Raw genomic sequence first — 21430 nt, 5'->3', positions numbered from 1 at the left:
TGGATTTTATACAGGAAAAATATTCAGGGAACTGAGCAAAGGATATTTCTGTAGCAGGAAAATACAGGCCAAGTATTTTTTTCAGTTTATTAACTAATAATTTGCCTTTCCTTTTTTCCCCTGGTGACAGTATTTGATGATGGGGATGAGAAGACTCTTAGACGCTCTTCTCTTTGCCTGAAAGGAGAGAGACATTTTGCTGAAAGTGAGGTAAGTGATTGCTGTCAAAATGAACACATCTTAATTCCACAGTGTTTATATTTAAAAATAATCAAAACAATGCCTTTCATCCCAATTTCATCAGTTTAATTAGTGCCTCAGACTTTCAAAGGCTAAATATATTAATGCTGCTAAAATGGTGACTATGCAAAATATAATCCACAAAATCTAGTTCATTCCTTTACACCCAGAAATAAGATTTGAGAGTGACTTCTCCAAACTAAAAGTTGCCATCAAAATTGACATTTCATATTTATTTTTTGCATAATGGGGTTCAGTAGTGATATTGCTTTATAAGTTGAATTATTTTTGCTATAAATACTTTTCTTAGCTTTCTCTGTAAGCATTGATTGAAAAAAGATACTGCAGTGTAGTGCATGACACACATTATGATTTGTATCTTCTCACATAATTACACTTTAATGGGAGCTGATGCAAGTGACCATGTTAATTTGTAAGTGTTGTTGTAATAGCTAATAAATTTGAAATCTGAGATACGTCTGTGTACTGTTGTTTTAGGTAAATTATAGCCTCTTGTCACCTGTTACTTTGAAGAAATGTTTGTCCCTCCACAAATAAGAAATCTTTTCATATTTGTTTGATTGTCTAGCCTACAGACTAATTACTTCTAAAATATACACATACTTTCTAAACAATTACAGTATTAAATCAGATGTTTATTTCTGCTTATTACACAAGACTGTGTGAACAGACAGACAAGCAGATGGACCAATATATGTGAACATGTTAACTTATCAAAGAGCTGTTTGAGAAAGTGTTCTGCTCAACAGGAAAATTCTTTCTGTGCTATACTCAATTGAGCATGTTGCTCAGATGTTGTGAACTGGGCATTTTTACTGTGCCTTTGTTAAGGTGCTCAGATGCTCTCACTAAAAATTCCAAGTGTATGTGCTGAACATTAAGCTCCTAAATATCTAAATATGGATTTAACTATAAGTGGCCTAATTTTCAAAGATGATCAGCATCTCCTGTTCCTGTTGAATTTTAGTGATTTGTAGGTGGTCAGTACTTCTGAACATCGGGCTGCTTATATATATTAAATATGGGGTTCGGAACCTAACTTTGGGAATCCAGATTTGAAAATTTTGGCCAAGATTATTATATAGGTTAATCTACCTCCCTGCTGTCTGAACAAGAATGTCCATCAGTCCAGATTATTGTATCTGATTCGCAGAAACCTAATTTTAAGGTAACCTTTCCTACTTTTCATTTTGCTAGTCCCTTTTCTTTTCAGGTATCTGAGCACTTGGTGTTTAGCCAAAAATCACTGATTTTCAGTTCCCTCACTGTCATGGGGGGTTTACTCTGCCGTTCTACAAATTGGTTCATGATAGTATTCCTTTACACTTGGAAGTTAAAATTGCACCTCCACTTTCTTCAGCACTTAGGCTGTGTCTAAACTACAGTAGAACCTCAGAGTTATGAACCCCTCAGGAATGGAGGTTCTTCATAACTCTGAACAAAATATTATGATTGTTCTTTCAGAAGTTTGCAATTCAACGCTGACTTAATACAACTTTGAAACTTTACTATGCAGAAGAAAAATGCTGCTTTTAACCATCTTAATTTTAATGAAACAAGCACAGACAGTTTTCTTATCTTGTCAAATCTTTTTTTAAACTTTCCTTTTTTTTTTAGTTGTTCACCTTTAACACAGTACTGTACTAGCTTCTTTGTTTTGTTTCTGCTGCTGCCTGATTGAATACTTCTGGTTTCAAAGGAAGGATGTGGTTGACCAGTCAGTTGTAACTCTGAGGTTCTAGTGTACATCATTTACAGCGGTGCAGCTGCACTTCTGGTGAAGATGCTCTAGGCCGACGGGAGCGAGCTCTTCCGTTGACTTAATAACTCCTGCCTCCATGAGCAGTGGTAACTATGTCAGTGGGAGAAGCTCTCCCACCGACATAGCACTGTCTACGTCAGTGCTTAGGTTAGTGTAATTTACGTTGCTCAGGGTTGTGGATTATTCACCCCCCTAAACAACGTAAATTATGCCAAAGTAATTTGTAGTGTAGACATAGCCTTAGAATTATGCCACAGTGCTGTTCTCTTGTTCTGAGCTAGGGTTTTAATTCTGTCCATGCCCATCATTCTGTGTTGGGTAAATATGCAACGTCTATCACAGTAACAGACAGATGTGCATTTGCTTTTTGGTTTGAAGGAGGTGGGCTTCATCAGCTGCAGTGAGTTCAGTCTGACCTACTGTGACAGGGTAGGGACTCACCACTGCAGGGGCCTCCCGCTGGTGACTCTGGGAATTTGCTCAGTCCATGTGCAGCGCCCTCTACTGGTGGTGTCCCATCCGTCTCACGCCCTCCGTTGGCATCTGAACCCGCGTTGCTCCCCGCTCGGCGGTGTCCTCTTCAGGACACTGCCCTCCAGCAGTGCCCCTTAGTCCATGCTCACCCCATTCCGGGGTTGTGGGGTGGGGGGGTGTTAACAGCAGTCTCCTGGTTTGCCCCTGTCACAGTGGCCAACCACACCCCTAAAGCCTAACCCCTTCCCGCAGGCATCTGGTGCAGTCCGTTATGGCCACTTCCCACAGCCAGGTGCGAGATAACAGGGAAGGGGGGACCCAGGCCCGCCCACTACTCTGGGTCCTGACCCAGGACCCTCTAGCAACAGCCTCCATACCCTCCTTCTCTCCCCTCATCTGTCCGCTGTCCTTGGGTCACTTCCCCTCTGACCCCTTTGCACCCTCTAGGCCCTTCTGATCAGGGTCCACAGCCTGGCAGGAAACAGGCTGGAGCTCTCTTATGCTCCCCTGACTCTGCCCAGCACTGTGCGGGTGCTGGTCTCCTTGCTCAGGAGACTGACCTTCCCTGCTAGAGGTCTGGGAGAGACTGACTGCTCCTCTCATGGGCAACCTTTATATAGGGCTGAGCCCAGCCCTGATTGGCCACCTCTTGCCCAACCCTGATTGGCTCTCTAACAGGCCCTCCTTGATTGGCTGCCGGTTTGCGCAGCCTCTCTGGCCTGTCTTTGCCCACTCTCACAGGGGGGTGGGGCACTTGCCCCACCACACCTACATAATATTTTTTAATGAGAATCTGATGTATTCTTCATAGTTTGAAACTAGCATAGCATTGAGAATGGTAAGACAAAGAAAGTTTTCACACTTCTTGAAGTGTAGTGTGGTAACATTTGTTTATTGTGTAACTAACTGGGGGAAATATCTCATCTCATATTTTATATGACTATGATTCATGCCTTTGTGTGTAGATATGATGGGTTACTTGCTATGAAGTTAAATCAAAAGGTTAAAGGAACCAAGCAGGAAAGGTATAATAACGGCCTAGATAAGGGCATCCCAAGGAAAACACAATAGTCAGGTTTATTACCATGAATAGTGACTCCTCAGCCCCAAACCTGGTGACATAGCTGTTTTGCCAAGGCTAGGAAGAGAGAGAGAAAAGGGAACACTAAGACATTACAGGACCCTGGATATAGAAAAGGATGAGGGTTGTGTGAGTGGCCAGAAAACTGCCCAGGAAATGACAGGAAGAGCTGACAGGCTGGCAAGGGGACACACAGAAACAGAAAGAGCCTGCTGCAAGCAAGACAGTTTGTTATTTTCAGCTGGAGATGGAGGTTGGCTGGAGTGAGGGAAACTTAAAAATCTGGCAAGGAAAGATTAGGGTGTAAGTAAGACCCATGTGTATATGCCTTTTATTGTTTTTACCCTTTAATCTGTGTGCTTTGTACCATTGGGGAAGGAATAAAAAACCCTGTATTTTGAAGATGTGTTCTTGAGTCACTTTAATCAGCTCCTGGGTGCCAGGAGTGAAAGAGCTTACAGGCATCAACTGCAGTTGGGCCTGTTTCATTTCTACAGTTGGGAGAGGTGCACTGATGCTCAGAGACCAAATCCCAGAGCAGTTGGTTGTATGGTTCCATCCAGTGATGAGCTGCCAAAATCTTAACAACGGGTTCCCTCCTCACCCTACGAGAGGGTGGTTGCCCACCCCCACACCCCGGGACTCCTGCCCCATCCAACCCCCCCGCGTTCCTTGACGCCCCCCCCCCCGGACCCCTGCCCCATCCACCCCCTCCCCTGTCCCCTGACTGCCCCCAGAACCAGGCAGGAGGATCTCGTGGACCACCATAGTGGGTGCCCACCCCACCCTAAGAGCCAGAGGCACCTGCCGGGGGGCAAGGTGGGGAGTCCTGGCGGTGCTTACCTGGGGCAGCTCCCAGGAAGCATCTGGCAGGTCCCTCTAGCTCCTAGGGGCAGGGAAGCGTAGCTGGGGAGGAGCATGGGGAACGGTTGCTCCCCCACTGGTCACATCAAAAGTGGCGCCTTAGGCGCCGACTCCCTGGCTGGAGCACCCACGGGGAAAATTGGTGGGTGCAGAGCACCCACTGGCAGCTCCCCACCCCTTGCCCGGCCCCAGCTCACCTCACCTCCGCTCCACTTCCTCCCCTGAACGCACCGCCCCGCTCTGCTTCTACCCCCCCCCCCCCCCCCCGGTTTCCTGCGAATCAGCTGTTTGGTGGGAAGCTGGGGAGGACTGAGAAGCAGACTGAGGCTTCCCACTCAGGCCGAGGGTGGCGGAGGTGAGCTGGGGCGGGGAGCGGTTCCCCTGCGTGCCCCCCCCCCCCCAGGTTACCTGCTGTGGCGCGGGCGGCCCTCCTCTCGCGCCCCCCCCCCCCGCCCAAGCTCACCTCCGCCTCCCTGGGCCTGAGCGGGAAGCCGCTGCTTGCTTCTCAGCCTGCCCCGGCTTCCCGCATGAACAGCTGATTCGCTGGAGGCCTGGGGGGCGGAGAAGCAGAACGGGGCGGCGCGTTCAGGGGAGGAGGCGGAGGTGGAGTGGAGGTGAGCTGGGGCTGGGGGTGGGGCGGGGAGCTGCCGATGGGTGCTCTGCACCCACCAGATTTTCCCCTTGGATGCTCCAGGGCTGGAGCACCCATGGAGTCGGCGCCTAAGGCGCCATTTTTGGCAGGTTAAATTTAGAAGCCCTTTTAGAACCAGTTGTCCCTTGCGGAACAACCAGTTATAAAAGGGCTTCTAAATTTAACAACCGGTTCTAGCGAACCAGTGCGAACTGGCTCCAGCTCACCACTGGTTCCATCTAGAGTGAGGTACATGACACAGGGCCTGTCACCTGAGGGTATACTTGAGAAGGACTAGAAGGGCTCTAAGAGGCAGTTTGCCCCTTAACTGTGTCAACTTCCATTTAAATAACAATAAAATATGCCAATAGAAAAAGCTCTAGGTGCCCTAAAAACCAATTATTTACAATTGTGAATGATAATAGAGAACAACTTCTCCATAAGACTCCAATTTCAAAGGCTTGCTCTATAAGGTACTGGAGGTCTTTGAGATCCTTTTTTTTCACCCTCATGCAGAAAAGACCTAAATTAAGATATGCTCTCTCAGCCTTTCCAGCCAGTACCCTCTTCCTAACTACGTCTGGTTTATAACCTTTGAGAAACATGTTGTTCTTGCCAGACTCTGTTCTTCTCTCTTGCAAGAACACAGTTGTGCAATATTTTGTCATTAATTAATAAGAAAGTTAACTTATTTTGGTTTGCCGGTCTCTGTTGGTCAGCCTTGCTAACTTCAGTTTTTCTACGAGGGACCTTTGTCCATTTCCCTTACATGTATAATTGGGATGTGGGTCTACGGGTGCTTCAGAAGCAGAATGTGCTTCATCTAGCAAAGGGAAAGGAGTATCTCATATCAGGATGTCAGACCCGCTGCCTGAGTTTGTTCTCCTTTACTGATAAGTGGTCTCAGAATAGGGCCTTCAGGGTGTGTGTGTGTGAATGGGCACGTGGAAGAAGGCAGTTGCTGTGAAATGTTAATTTCTAAAAGACACGGCCATTGTTTTTAAAGCAGTGCTGTCTCTGCTCTGAGTACATTGTCGGTAGGGAGACTTTCCATTTACAAAAAATACATTTATTAAAGTATATACAAACTTAGACTTGGTATAAACTCTTGAAAAATTATTGGTTTGAGTTTTAATGAGTTTAATGATCTTCCAACAGACATTAGATCAGCTTCCACTCACGAACCCTGAACATTTTGGTACTCCTGTCATAGGAAAGAAAACAAACAGAGGAAGGAGATCTAATCATATGTAAGTTAAATATCTTTTCAATCATTTGTTTGAGCTCTGCATTAATTTACCTTCTTATATTGTGTCATTAATTCCAGAAGTTTTTGTATATTTCAGACTTCTATAAATTTTTAAGATACTTAGCAAGTTGAATGAAAAGTGACGTTATTCTAAAGTTGAAGAGTAAGTCAGGAAATAATTTCCCCTGCTTTGCTGTACTTCAAGGATTGCAACAAGTACTCAATGTGTTTTCCAGCTAGCACAATTTCACTGTTCATTGTGGACAGGAATTTTATGAAGGGGGAAAAAAAGAAAAAAACATGCAATAGATTTCCCTCTGGCAGGATACTAGCATAGGTTCTGAAAACAGTAGCTGAAATTGTATTCGGCTCTATCTGTTTGAAAATCTATGTAGACTTTCTGTAGCTGACAAGAGGGCTTTTTAGCCTCTAGGGTCCCAAAGCAGTCTTTTGGGAATGCTTTACATAATTCTAGTCCCGTGGGTAAAGATTGTTCACCCTCTTCAAAAGAGTACAACATTTGCAACCAAATGTGACACTGAAGAATAAACTGCTACAAATATGGTGGCCAAATTTCCATGGAACCAAACATCTTGATATTCATGATCTACAGAAAATCTACATTAAAATCTCGGTTGAATAATTCCTCTTTCTTTTGCGTTAACAGCTCCAATGGTGAGCACAAGTTATTAACACAGTTATCAGAAGTTGTTATTAACCCAAGTTACTGCTCTTTTAGCTTTGTAATTGGACCTTTTGGATAGTATCTGCAAAGCAATGTTCAGTATTTTGCTCTGTGGAATTCATCTGTCAGCTTTTACTCCTCGGGGAATTCTGTGCAAATATTTTAAAATTCTGCATATTTTATTTATCAAAATAACACAATATAATTACACCAGTTTTAATTATTTTGGTCATTTATTTTGAAATACCTGTCAGCAAGTATGTCTGTAACAATACAGACAACTAAATAGTTTCAGGAAATGTTTTCTGAGAAAGACATTCATTACTAGGCATATTAATACAAAACTTTGAGTAATAATTCATTTAAACTACAATCCAGAAACATATTTCCTGCTCCCCTCAGAAGCAGTGCAAAGACTTGGGAGTCAGGGGTAACAGGGAGCTGAGGGAGAGGGAAGTAATTGCCAGGAAGGAGCCTGGAAGTGAACCTGGAAGGTGGTTGGGTGTGGGTGGGAGAAATATGAAACAGTTGGGTTTTTTTTGGAGGGGGTAGGGATTGTTAGGGAATTGGGGAGTCTCCCCCATGCAGACCCAGGCTGACCCCTAGCCTCTCCCATTCACTCAGGTACATCTATCCCCATTTGTCCTTGCACTCCCACTCAGCTACCCCTCCTCCCTGTTCCCATGTGTCCCTTCACCCCCACTCAGCCATCCCTCCTCCCCCGTCCCCATGTGTCTCTGCACCGCTCCTCTCCCTGTTGCCATGTGTCCCTGCACCCCCACTCAGCCACCCTTCCTCCACCATTCCTATGTGTCCCTGCACCCCTCCTCCCCCGTCCCCATGTGTCCCTACACCACCACTCAGCCATCCGCTTCCCCCTGTCCCCATGTCGCCCTGCATCCCCACTCCCATTCAGTCCCTGGTTCAATGCTGTCACCCCACTAGCTCCTGTGCTCCCACCTCAGTCTCCCCCCGCACACTAGCCCTTCTGAACCCCAGTCTATGTGACCCACCAGCAGCCTCATGTGCCCCGGTCTGTCCGTCCCCTCCATACCTTGAGGTTTCTTACCTTAGTCCTGAGGGCAAGGCACTGTGAGGAATGCAGTCTCACATTCCCTGTCCGTGGCTGGCTGAGCTGACTGCCTTCTCTTCTGGTGCCATAGCAGCCCCGATGGGGAAAAGGTGTAATTTCAGTGCCTCTCCAGCAGAATGTATTTTCTGCAGAGAAAAAAAAATCTGCAGGGGACATAAATTCTGCATGTGATCAGTGGTGCAGAATTCCCCCAGGAGTAAGCTTTGGACTAGAGCAATTGACTGAAGACATTACCACAACCAAAAGGGCTATCCTAGTGCTTCAGTGTTCCTATTAAAAAATGTACTTCCTTCCAAAAAACAGAGAAAAGGGGATTTCTGAAGATTTCAAACTGCAGAATTGACCATCTGGTTCTACTGCAAACCCTACTTCTTGGAAGCAGACTAAAACATTTTCTGCTGTAGTGGGAAAAAAATAACTATATACAGTAGAAGTGGGTTTTATCAAGAATTTCAAAAGGTCTTATGATTCCTTTTTTAGACATTCTGTTATTTTTCAAACAGTAAAATTGCCGATCCCTGAAGTCTTCAGCAATAAATTTAGTACTTAAGAAAGATGTGCTTCACAAGAATACAATAGGGTCACTTTCGTTCTGACAGGTGCTTAAGAAGACATTTAAATAGTCATTTTTTTAAAATACTGCTTATATTGAACTCTTCCCTTGTTCATAATACTCTTAAATGTGGTTGATTTTTATACATTTTATTCTTTTCTTTTCGGTACATTGAGCCTGCCCCATTGGAATAACAGAGCTTGAAATTAACACGTCTTTTCACTTAACTTCCTTGTTTGCACCAGCATCATCAATGATGTTTGGAGGGCTCTGTGAATAAAATTTTACTTTAGAGGCAGCATATTTACACATGAGCCCAAACCATTGTTCTTCACCCTCAGTACATTAGTTTGTGATTGATTGCTTCACCTTTTGCTTCCAACTGACTTGTGGCAGAGTCAGTTTGATGTACTTTCCTCAGTCTGTCTGTCTCTCACTAAAACTTATTTTCTCTGGGTGTTTGTCTGTATAGACATGGTCACAGCAGAGACAGCTCCCTCTGTTATTTTTATCTTATTGTCGACATTGGCTGAACTGAAGTAAAGGAAAGGCAAATTGTGCCCACACTGACGGAAAGCTCAGCAGCAATTTCTCTATTGCCCCACTCCCCAGTGTCCTGCTGTCCCTCCACCATACTGACTGATCTGACAAAGACATTGGGGTTACTGACTCCTCCTCCTCTTTCTACAAGAGGTTCCAAAGTCTTATGAAGCAGCCTGAAAGACTTCTTTAAAAATATTATCAATTTATGCGATTGCTATTTAAAAAAAAATGGGGAAAAATGCTTAACAACATGATAAATAAGGAAACGAAAAGATATATTTGGGAGGGAAATTGAGACATGTAACACTTTTTTTAAATCCTCCAGTTATTCACCTTATCTCACACTTCAGTCATTGGAGAACAGACCACTAAAGAATAGCAAAATTGTATTGAAAGGTGACACAGAAGAAGGCATCTTTCCTATCTATCTAGCCATTAAATCCTCAGCCCTTTCTAGTTGTAAAACTTTGCCTATAAGTTCTCCTAGCAGCCAAGTCCAAATAATACAAATTTCCAAAGGACAAGATTTGTGAGGAGTCTGTCCCAAAGGCAGACCTTTTCTTGGTTTCAGTTCTACCAGGTTCTCCATTCTAGTTGAAAGAAACTCTATTCCTAAAGAGACACTTGAGGCCCCTGAAAATGTTCGACTATTCTGATTTCTGGCTAACTGATTCAGTTCTCTCCCTTCATGTAGCCTGAGCACTGCTGGACACTTCAGTGTCACAGCTAAACACAAGGGTTGGTGTTAAGCTTTGCTTCCTTTTCTTCATGCTGTGGAGTTTCCATGTGTGTTAACTACTTAAGTTAAACAGTCTGTTCCACCTGTGTTTAGCTGTGGCACTCTGAGTACATTTCCCAGACCTGAAGAAGAGCTCTGTGTAAGCTCGAAGGCTTGTCTCTTTCACCAACAGGAGATGTTCCAATAAAAGATATTACCTCACTCACTTTGTCTCTCTGGAAAAAAAAAAAAGGCGGCATTTAAAGATTTAATAAGTTCTGTGATTTGGGTTTTTATGCTGTGGTGATCAAACTGCATCCTGAAAATTCTTTGGAGTTACAGTATGTGGAGCCTTTTCTATTTTTGTAAATTTCCTATAGTAAATTGAAAAAAATCTCCTCTTATCCATGCTTTAATTTTGTTTCAGATAGTTAGCTTTGTACCCTCTCTGATTGGCAGGTTATAAACCTATTCACTATCATGAAGTTTAGTTTAAGTCTCTCTTGTTTCCCATTGTAGCCCAGAAGAAGAATCTTCATCCTCATCCAGTGATGAAGATGAAGATGATAGGAAACAAACTGATGAACTATTAGGAAAAGTCGTGTGTGTAGACTATGTTAATGTGGATAAAAAGAAAGTTCTGTGGTTTCCAGCCTTGGTAAGTGTTTAATTTTTATTTTGTAGAGGCTTTTAATCTTTTATAAGCACTAAATGAATAGTAATTGTCCTTTTTTCTTTGTCCTGTGTGACTCACATGCAACCAATGTACACAGTAGTATGTTTCTTAACATTAAACAGTATCATAATTGTCCAGGGGAAATATATATCAAAAAAGTTTGCTAATAAAAGCAAATGCTAATGTGGTTGTAATCTTTCAAATAATCAGACTTACTGATTTTCTTAATTTCACTTGAATAACTTGTGTTAATTTGGGCTCACTGCTAAATAACCAATGTTAGCTTTTCTAGATTACTGTGATTTTTATTTCAATACCAAGATTCATTAAAAGGGATAATTTAAGAAATGCTAAGTAACTGAATAAGTACCTTGTTTTGTTCTTCCATGATCTTTCTAGCTGAATACAAAGATAGATTACTATCATGTTTTCAAGGAAATTTCCACTTAACTATCTTTGACTAAATATCTGATTTTAACTAATGCTTTTTTTTTAACTGAAAACACCTAAAACACCTAAAACTTCATTTGCATCTGGCCGGTATACTTAGAAAATGGTTTTCTCATACATAATATAAGAATGGCTATGAATTTTTCACTGTGAGGTATTCTGCTCATTTCTCTTTGGCTCTGGGGGCAGACTTGCTGAAGACTCTTTATTTTTCTTTTTAGCAAAGAGGCCTGTGCACTCCCTCTGTTGAAAAGTTGCTGTACTGCACCATCAGCCTTGGTGAGTGCAGTAGCTGTCATCCTCTGCTCTCACTCTGAAACTTGCTACTCCCCTTCTCCTGTGGCTTGCTGTGCAGTCCAGTGGCTTTCCAAGGGAGTGCAGCAGTGCCTGCTGAGGTCGGGGTGAGGAGGCTCGGAGGGGAGAATCAACAAAGCCGGCGAAAGCTAGCCAAAAAAGGGCAGAATATCTAGCAGTGAGATGTTTTAGAGTAACAACCGTGTTAGTCTGTATTCGCAAAAAGAAAAGGAGTACTTGTAGCTCACAAAAGCTTATGCTCAAATAAATTGGTTAGTCTCTAAGGTGCCACAAGTACTCCTTTTCTTTTAGCAGTGAGATGTTCTTGTCAGTGGATGGTAGCATTATGAAAAACTAAAAATAAGTAAGGAAATAAAACATTTTACTTAATTGAAGGCTGTACTTAAAACTATGGTGGGATATCCCCACACCTCCTGTTCAGTACCTCTTGAGACAATCAGTTCTATTAGTTTAAACCTTTTTATGTCCCTTTGGTTGGACAGGCTTCCTGGACACACTCATAACTGATCAACAGGTTCCCTTGATTATACCTTCGGCAACCTCCAGTAGGATTGGGTTTATCTGAAAATCAACGGTAGTGTTACTCAAGGTAGCTGGGAGCTTAGATCTTCAAGTATAGCTGGATTGGTTACAATGCATCTTTCCAGGGACTTGGTGAAGGCAGGAGATGTTTCTTTTGGCTTTTTATTGGAGATTAAAATAGTTTGGTTTTTCTTGGAAATTATTAGGTAAACAAAATAATTATTCTCTGGGGTATTTGTCCTGAGGATTACAAATCGAGAAGTTTAGCAATATTTTTTAATCACCACGTATCTCTCTCTCACAGAGACCAAAGGGGCAGTCATTATTTAAAACTACAGCATACTTCAAAGTTAGTTCAGTAGTGCAGCACGGTTTGCAAATAAAACTTCCCCACCACTGTGACCAAAACCCAGCAATTTTAATCTCTCAGGTTGTTGCCAGTGTAGCCAATAACATTAGCCATAATAATAACATAGTGTTGTCTCTGTTGCTTACCCGGACAATCTGGAACTGTGCAGAAAGTCTCAAAAATAAGCCTCTCCTTGAATTGGCAAAATGAAAACTTCCATGCTTGGGACAGGTTATTTTCAGAGTTTTTAGTGCTGTCCTAGCCAGCACAGATTATTTTACACAAAACTTTATTCCACAGAGATCTACCCTATGCAAGCCACTGTCAGAGTAATACATATGGAGGGGAGGGTTTGTAAGTAGTCATAGTTCAGAAGCTCTATCCTACCCTCAAGTATGAAGTTTACATTTCCCCACATAGTACTGTTGTGCGAATTTCCCACGGGTCAGAAAGTAGAGCATCACTCTTACGAAATTTCATAGGACAACATAGTTGTTGTTCAATGTACTTAATTTTCTTAAAAAAAAAGGTTTCAGAGTAGCAGCTGTGTTAGTCTGTATCCGCAAAAAGAAAAGGAGGACTTGTGGCACCTTAGAGACTAACCAATTTATTTGAGCATAAGCTTTCGTGAGCTCACGAAAGCTTATGCACAAATAAATTTGTTAGTTTCTAAGGTGCCACAAGTCCTCCTTTTCTTTTTAAAAACAAGGGTGTGTGTATGGCTTTTTCTCAAAAAAGTAATCTTAGTCAGAAGTATTCTGGTTGGTTGTGGGTTTAACTGCTTCAAGCTATAACCCTCCTTGAGCAAACAACATCATTCTCTTTCAGTAGATCATACTGTTTTAACCAAACCTAATATGACTAGAAGTAAGATCCCTTTTGTATTTATACAACATTTCAGTATAGAGGACGTAAATGTTCTAATACAAAAGTGAAATTGAAGTCTCTTTCATTATCCAAACTGAGTGAATACCAAAGCAAATGAAGAGTGTAAATAGTGAAAAGCAAATTAGATTTTAAAATTTGTGTTTCATAATGTAAGGTGTTAATGCAAACAGTGGATCTATTTTAATATAATTTTACAATTTGTTGTTACTGTCTCTTGAAAAAACAAGATGCGAGACTTGTTCTGCTGTTCACCCTTCCACTTGTTCTTCTCCAATTTAAACTCTTCTGTTTAATACATCGTTTTCTACCTAATCATGTGCCAATACAGAGTATACTGTTGGTGCTCAACAAATGATTAATAAACTCACTGCTGCCTTTTTGTTGCTATTTTGCTGTGGTTTACTTATTCTCACAATCTTGCAGTTAAAACTTAAAAATGTGTAATCTGTACAAATTACAGAAACATACCCTGTCTCAAATTAACCAGAGGGCATTTTTAAAATATAGTTTAAAAATAAAGTTAGTCCCCATTGTGGCTGTCAGGACTAATTCTTCCCAAGTACCATGAAGTATGTGGTGTAGAGGCAAGAGGAGAAAGAGAACTTATTTCAGTGCCTTATCAGGAACCACCCTCAAGTTAACTTTGTAATCGGTTATGCGGCTCCATAAATATACACAGCACATTGTGTATAGTGTAAAGTTAGTGCCAAAAAGATAAGATGCCTGCCTCCAGGGGTTTATTTTCTCAGTTCATTAGCCAAGGATTTAGTGCCTCCTTAAATTTAATCTTCTAAATAACGTTATTTTGTTGTAGAGAAACTTTGGCTTAATTTTATTGTACATTATAGTTAATAATGACTATATGTTGGTGTGAATAATAGAGACATATACTTAAAATGCTGAATAATACACTTCACAGCATGTGTTTTTTTCACTCTGTTATACTGTATTTGGTATCATCGTACATATTCTCTGGACCACAAAAAAGATGGAATAGCTTTGATGCTTCTGAAATGCTATGCTCAGTCAAGATACTGGGCAGACCTTGACAGGTTTCAGAGTAGCAGCCGTGTTAGTCTGTATTCGCAAAAAGAAAAGGAGTACTTGTGGCACCTTAGTACTCCTTTTCTTTTTGGGCAAACCCTAATTCTCAGAATATTCCTGTGTGGTAGGGAGAGGTTCATGGGCTTGTTTGAACCTACACAGTGAGTCAGTAAGAGAGCCAAGATTAGAAGTGAGGACTCTGGCTCACAGTCTTGTGTTTAAGTGCACTAGACCAGAGGTAGTCAATAACTGGACCATGGGCCAAATCTGGACCGCCAGGCACTTTTGAACGGACCCCGAAATCTTTTTATTTGCTTACTATCATTGTTATTTTTTATTATTGTCTCTGGCATCTGGACCTTGACTGTACGTTGACCAAGAAATTTGGACCTTGCGAAAAATAACTGACTACCCCTGCATTAGACCATGTTGCCTTTAATTTAAAGACCTAATTTTGATGAGGCGTATACTAGAGGCTGCTCTTATATAGTCTTGATCTAACCTACCTGAATGTTGTTAGAGAGGGTGTTCTGTAGGGCTCCATCTTGTCATCCCTCTGGTTTAATGTGTACATGAGACCTTTGGAAAAGTTAGTGAGGTGGCATGGGTTGCATTATTTTCAGTCTGCTGATTCCCTGCAGCTTTATAATTCCATCTCCAGTGACTCATCTGGAGCTATTGGTTTGCATTACTTATTATCTGGAGATTAGAGCATAGAGGAGGGCTAGTTGGCTGAGATTTGATCCAGAAAAGACTGAAGTGGTGTTGGTTGAGGTAAGTCACCTGAAGCGATAGTGTGTGGGTGCTGTTTCTTCTCCTTTGAGGATGTGCATTTGTCTTTGATTGACCAGGTGTACAATTTTGGGGTCCTGGATGCTATTAGAAGATCAGGTAACAGCTACAGCCAAGATGGCCTTTTTCAATTTGCAGATGGTTAGGAGATTGCGTCTGTTTCTTGGGCCTAGCAACAGTGATCCATACCTTTGTCGCCTTGAAATAAGACTACTGTAATATTCTCTGCATGGGGCTACAACTTAATCTATTCAGAAACTGCAGCTGGTGCAGAATTTGATGTGCTGCTTATTAAACTGTATTTCTCTTTGTGAGCACATGGAACCTATGCTCTACAAAATGCACTAGCTATCTGTTGATTTCCAAATTGATTGTAGATGGTCATTTGACCTATAATGTCCTACATTGCATAAGATCTACCTATCTAAGAAATTGTCTCTATCCCAGTGATACCCTGGGACAAGTGCAGTCAGTAGAGTCGCCTGCACTGAAGCTCCATTACTATAAGAGGTGGGGGTGGCTGGCAGGGCACTCTACTTTAGGTCCCAGATGTTTGGAACCCCTTTCTCCTCAGGTCCATAACATCCAGAGTTGCCAGCCTTCATGGCATTCGCCAAGGCCCACCCCTTGCATATGAAAGTTGGGGAAGGCTGGTTGTGGTGCTGTAGGACTCGGGGGGTTGATTAATTTGCATTATATTTATGCTGTTGCTGGGTTTATTTTTAAACATTGTTTTGTGGGTGCCAGTGCCTTTGCTTGGCACATATTTTATAGTTTATTTTTAAAAAATTCAGTCTGCATAATAAAAATTCTTCTTCGAGTGCTTGTTCATGTCATTTCCAATCAGGTGTGCACATGCCACATGCACGGTCATCAGAAACTTTTCCCTTAGCAGCTCCCGTCGGGTCGGCTAAGGAACCCCCTGGAGCGGCGCCTTCTTTAACTCTTGGGATGATATGTCCAAGTACAAAGAGATGCTCCCTGCAGAGTCAAGAGTGGAGTTCTCAGCTCTGGTTGAGGAGGGGAAGGCAATGGACAGGACATCCCTTCAGCCTCCCTTGATGCGGCTGACTCAGAGGCATGAACCATCTCCTAAGGGATGGTCATGAGGAGAACCTCCTGACTCCAGGCTTTAGGTCTTCCCCCAGAGGTCCAACAGACCCTGCAGCACCTTCTCTTTGAGGGTGCAGGGCTGTTTTCAGACCAGACAGACTCGAGGCTCCATAGCCTCAAAGATTCAAGGGCAACAATGAAGTCTCTGGGGATGCATACACCTGCTACCCAGAGAAGACCTTTCAAGCCTCAACCACAGCAACAGCAGAGGCAATATCAACCCCACCCAAGGCAGGATCCTCACTGCCATAGGGGCAGGAACAATAGGCGTAGGCCTCCTAACCAGTCGTCAAGCCAGGGCCAGGGTCCGACTAAGCCACAGTCAGGATCCAAACAAGGGTTTTGATGGGGCGCCTGAGGACAGCGTGCCAGACTCCATACTGGATCCTTTCCCCTGCTTTCTGAACCATCTGTCCCACTTCTACCATGCATTGTCCCTTATAACATCGGACCGTTGGGTCCTTCGCACGGTAGAGGTGGGATATTCTCTCCAATTCTGCTCCTCCCCTCTCTCCCACCCCCGTTCCCTGTCTCTCTTCAGGGACGCTTCTCATGATCAACTCCTTGTCCAGGAGGTGCATCGCTCCTCGTCTTAGGGAAAGTGGAGGAGGTTCCTCAGGAACTAAGGGGCAAGAGGTTCTACTCCCATTACTTGATAATCCCCAAAGCTAAGGGGGGATCTGAGACCCATCTTAGACCTGCGAGGACACAACCAGTTTATGGTAAAGTTGAAGTTCCACATGGTCTCTCTGAGCTCGATCATTCCCTCCATGGATCCGGAGGACTGGTATGCTGCCCTCGACATGAAAGTTGCATACTTCCACATAGCTATTTGTCTGGCCCACAGACATTTCTTGAGGTTTGTGGTCGATCACAAGCACTACCAGTTTACAGTGCTCCCATTCGGTTTATCAGTGGTCCTCCGGGTATTCACCCAGTGCATGTTGGTGGTCACGACCTTTCTCCAAGAGGCAGGTACAGGTGTATCCCTATCTCGACGACTGGCTGCTTCGGGTGTGTTCCAGGGAGGAGGTGGAGTCCCAAGTCTGGTTAGTCACAAATACCTTCCAGAGTCTGGGTCTCCTCGTCAACATGGACAAGTTGACGTTGTCACTGACCCAAAGAATAGAATTCATTGAGGCGGTGCTAGACATGGTTCAGGTGAGAGCGATATTGCCGGGGTCCAGATTCCAAGCACTAACAGGAATCATTCAGACTCTCAAGCGGTACCCCACCACGACTGCAAGGGTATTCCTGAGTCTCCTCAGACACATGGCAGCATGCATCTATGTGGTCAGACATGCCAGACTGAGACTCAAGCCACTCCAGGCTTGGCTCGCTTCAGTTTATCACCCAGGCTGACATAGTTTGGATTCGGTAGTAACAGTGCCAGGACGAGTCCTTGACACCCTATGCTGGTGGCTGGACCCTCGCATGGTGTGCAAGGGAGTCCCATTAAGCGCTCCTCAGCCATCCATGACCTTAGTAACGGATGCATCAGACCTCGGTTGGGGGGGCCCACCTAGGAGATGTACAGACTCAGGGCAGGTGGTCGCAGTCCGAGATCCCGCTCCACATCAATATAAAGGAGCTCAGAGCGGTGAGACTAGCCTGCCAGACCTTCAAGGACAGACTTCAAGTGCACAATACCACTGCCATGTTTTACATAAACAAACAGGGCAGAGCCCACTCCTCCCCTCTCTGTCAGGAAGCTCTTCAGCTTTGGGATTTCTGTATCGCCCACTCTATTCACCTGGAGGTGTCCAGTCTCCCAGGCCTGCAGAATGAGATTGCAGACCGTCTCAGCAGGTCGTTTCTCAACCACAAGTGGTCAGTCCATCTGGATGTCTTACATTCCGTCTTCCAAAGGTGGGGCTTTCCCCAGGTGGACCTGTTCGCCACCAGGAGCAACAGGAAGTGTCCAACGTTCTGCTCCTTCCAGAAACACAGTCTGGGCTCCATCTCGGATGCGTTCCTGCTACCTTGGGGGGACACCTCTTGTATGCCTTCCCGCTGGTCCCACTGGTCCACAAGGTGCTGCTCAGGATCCACAGAGACAGCAGACATGATCATCCTGGCCCCAGTGTGGCCATGACAACATTGGTACTCCATGCTTCTGGAGATGTCGGCGGACACCCCTATAGCACTACCACTTTACCCAGATCTGATCACACAAGACCATGGTCGCCTCCTTCACCCAGACCTCCAATCTCTTCATCTCACGGCTTGGAAGCTTCATGGTTAAACCCAACGGAGCTCCAGTGCTTGAATTCGGTGAAGGAGGTATTGCTCGGTAGCAGGAAACCTTCCACAAGGGCCACTTATCTAGCTAAGTGGAAAAGGTTCTTGTGCTGGTGTGAGCAGTGTCTCACATCTCCACTTCAGACTTCTGTACCACTCATCCTGGAATACCTACTACATCTGAAACAGCAAGGATTGGCAGGATCATCTATCAGGGTACACCTTGCGACCATCTCAGCGTTTCACCCAGGAGAGTCAGGGCACTCTGTATTCACCAGCTCCATGGTAGGCCGTTTCCTCAAGGGTTTGGAAAGGCTGTACCCACATTCTTGATGACCTGTACCCATTTGGGATCTCAGTCTGGTCCTCTCCAAACTAATGGGAGTCCCATTTAAACCACTGGCTACATCTCCCTTCTGTATCTCTCATGGAAGGTAGCGTTCCTGGTTGCCATCACTTCAGCCAGGAGGGTGTCTGAGGTAAAAGCACTAAACACACACACCACACACACACACACCACGGTCTTCCATAAGGACAAGGTACAGCTCAGGCCTCACCCAGCCTTCCTGCTAAGGTGGTATCTCAATTCCACATTGAACAAGACATTTTTCTACCATTCTTCTATCCCAGGCCGCATGTCAATGCGTGGGAGCAGAGTCTTCATTCGCTAGATGTCCGGAGAGTGCTAGCATTGTACATTGAGTGCACGAAACCTTTCAGGAAATCGAACCAATTGTTCATAGCAGTGGCAGACTGGATAAAAAGACTTCCGGTCTCCTCACAGCGCATTTCATCATGGATCACTGACTGCATCCGTACTTGCTACACCCTCGCCAAGGTTCCAGCTTCGCCTATTACACCGCACTCGACGAAGGCTCAAGCCTCATCCACTGCTTTCCTGGCTCAGATGCCCATCCAGGAGATCTCCAGAGCGGCGACCTGGTCATCCATGCACACGTTTATTACCCATTATGCCATCACACGGCATGACAGAGAGGATGCAGCTTTTGGCAGGGCAGTTCTCCAATCAATGGTTCCTTAACTCCGACCCCACCTCTAGGGGACAGCTTGGGAGTCACCTGATTGGAATCGACATGAACAAGCACTCAAAGAAGAAAAAATGGTTGCGCACCTTCTTGTAACTGTTGTTCTTCGAGATGTGTTGTTGCAAGAAGGAACTGAAGGGGGGTCAGGTCGGCAGGGTCATATATTGAGTGCCATGAAGGCGCCACTCCAGGAGCTGTTAAGGGGAAAATTTCCAACAACTGTGCACGCAGCGCACGCACACCTGATTGGAATGGTGTGCGTGCGTGCGAACAACATAACTCAAAGAACAACAGTTACAAGAAGGTGAGTAACCATTTTTTCCTCACTAAGGGTCCCTAACACTTGTATAGAGGAGCAGATTTCCTCTCTTAAACATTTGCAAGATTGGCCCTTAAAGGTGAAATCCTGAGAGTTGCTCAGCACCCTCAACTCCCACTGAAGTCAGTTGGAGGCAAGGGTGGTAAGCGCCTTTCTTGGTTAGGCTCTAAATACTTCCTCAAAGTGTTATAAATGCAGCATATCTTTTTTTTTAATGTTTACCTCTTTCTTATCTTTTTGTAGGTGGTTTGTCCAGATTGTAGTGATGATATCGCAGTGAAAAAGGACAATGTTCTAGTTCGTTCTTTCAAGGATGGTAAATTGTGAGTAGAAACATAGAAGCTACCAATTAAATATGTGCACCATCTAAAGTGTGTGATACCTGCTGTTAAGCGAATGCTTTCCTGAATGTGTTAATGAATGGATGCTCATGATTAAGGCTACGATTTAGTCATGGGTATTTTTAGTAAAAGTCTTGGACAGGTCACGGGCAATTATCAAAAATTCATGTCCCATGACCTGTCCATGACTTGTACTGTAAATACCCCTGACTAAACCTGGGGCAGAGGGGGTGGGCAACAGCACCAACTGCTGGGGGCCACTTCCAGAGCAGCTGCTGCTCTGGCTGCCATGGGGACCGCTGTCGGGAGGTTCCTAGGACCAGCTGCCCGGGGCCGCTCGAGCAGCAGCCAGTGTGGCTGGCTGCGAGGCCATCTGAGCAGCTGGCTGCAGAGCCGCTCCAGCAGCGGATGGTGTAGCTGTCCCCAGGGCCACGGGAACAGCTGACCCTGAAGCCATCTGCTTGGGCAGTCCTGGGGTCAGCCACACCGGCCACTGCAGAAATCACGGCGGTCACGGAAAGTCATGGAATCCGTGACTTCTGCGACTTCCATGACAGACATGGAACCCTACTCATGGTCCACCCAAATTTTTAAGGCAGTTGGATTTTTTCAGCTCCATTTTTTTAATACTGTACGAAACTATAATAGTGAAAAGGGTATATTTTAATTAACTGTCAGCAATATTTAACTTGCTGAAGAAGATATTGTCTTATTGAAATAAACTTGCATGATAAATCATGATTTATTGTCCAGATACATTTCATATGCTCTTTCTACACGTTTAATACCTCTGTGTGTTGTTTGATATTACCCTTTATAACAGGGGTTTTCAAACTATTTTTCTTCTCTGGGCCCTCCCTTTGAAAATATTTCAGGCTGTGATGACCTGACCCCCCCACCCGCCACCTTGTTTCTGGACATAGCTTTCATGGCATCAGTGCACATCCCTACAGAGCTAAGTAACCATACCATGCCACCCTTAACTTCTGCCCTGCTGCTGGCAGTGGCTGTGCCTTCAGAGCTGGGCAGCCAGCTAGCAGCCACAGCTCTCCAGCTGCCCACATCTGAAGACAGTGCTCCCACCAGCAGGAGTGCAGAAGTAAGGGTGGCAATACCATACCATTCCACGCTTACTTCTGCACTGCTGCAGAGTGATGGCACTGTCTCCAGCGATAGGCGCCCCGGCCAGCAGCCGCCGCTGTCTGACCACCCAGTTCTGAAGGCAAGGAAACAGGATGAGCCAGGAAAAATCACGGACATTTGTTTGTATTTCAAAAATCTACGCGGACAGAGATCGGAGGACCAAAAAAAGGTCAGGTCCGGGAAAATCTGATGTATGGTAATCCTTGATCTCACGACCTTAGCCTTGCGACCCCCCTTTGGGTCAGGATCCCCAGTTTGATAAATGCTGGCTTTTAAA

The 21430-nt window shown here is 44.3% G+C and overlaps 1 protein-coding gene across 4 annotated transcripts in view; it reads left to right on the top strand.

Moving 5' to 3' along the window:
• ARID4B (AT-rich interaction domain 4B) overlaps positions 1-21430 on the top strand; it is a 140938-nt gene that overhangs the window by 57732 nt on the left and 61776 nt on the right. For all 4 annotated transcript variants that reach the window (XM_037895274.2, XM_043544325.1, XM_043544324.1 and 1 more), the window contains 4 exons: positions 131-210; positions 6232-6323; positions 10434-10572; positions 19913-19992. In XM_037895274.2, coding sequence (XP_037751202.1) covers positions 131-210; positions 6232-6323; positions 10434-10572; positions 19913-19992 — 391 coding nt within the window. The remainder of the gene's footprint in view (positions 1-130; positions 211-6231; positions 6324-10433; positions 10573-19912; positions 19993-21430) is intronic.

Source organism: Chelonia mydas, chromosome 3 (genome assembly GCF_015237465.2).
Source record: "Chelonia mydas isolate rCheMyd1 chromosome 3, rCheMyd1.pri.v2, whole genome shotgun sequence".
NCBI lineage: Eukaryota > Metazoa > Chordata > Testudines > Cheloniidae > Chelonia > Chelonia mydas.
The sequence above is the reverse complement of the archived record's forward strand: the minus strand, read 5'-3'. Positions and strand labels throughout refer to the sequence as shown.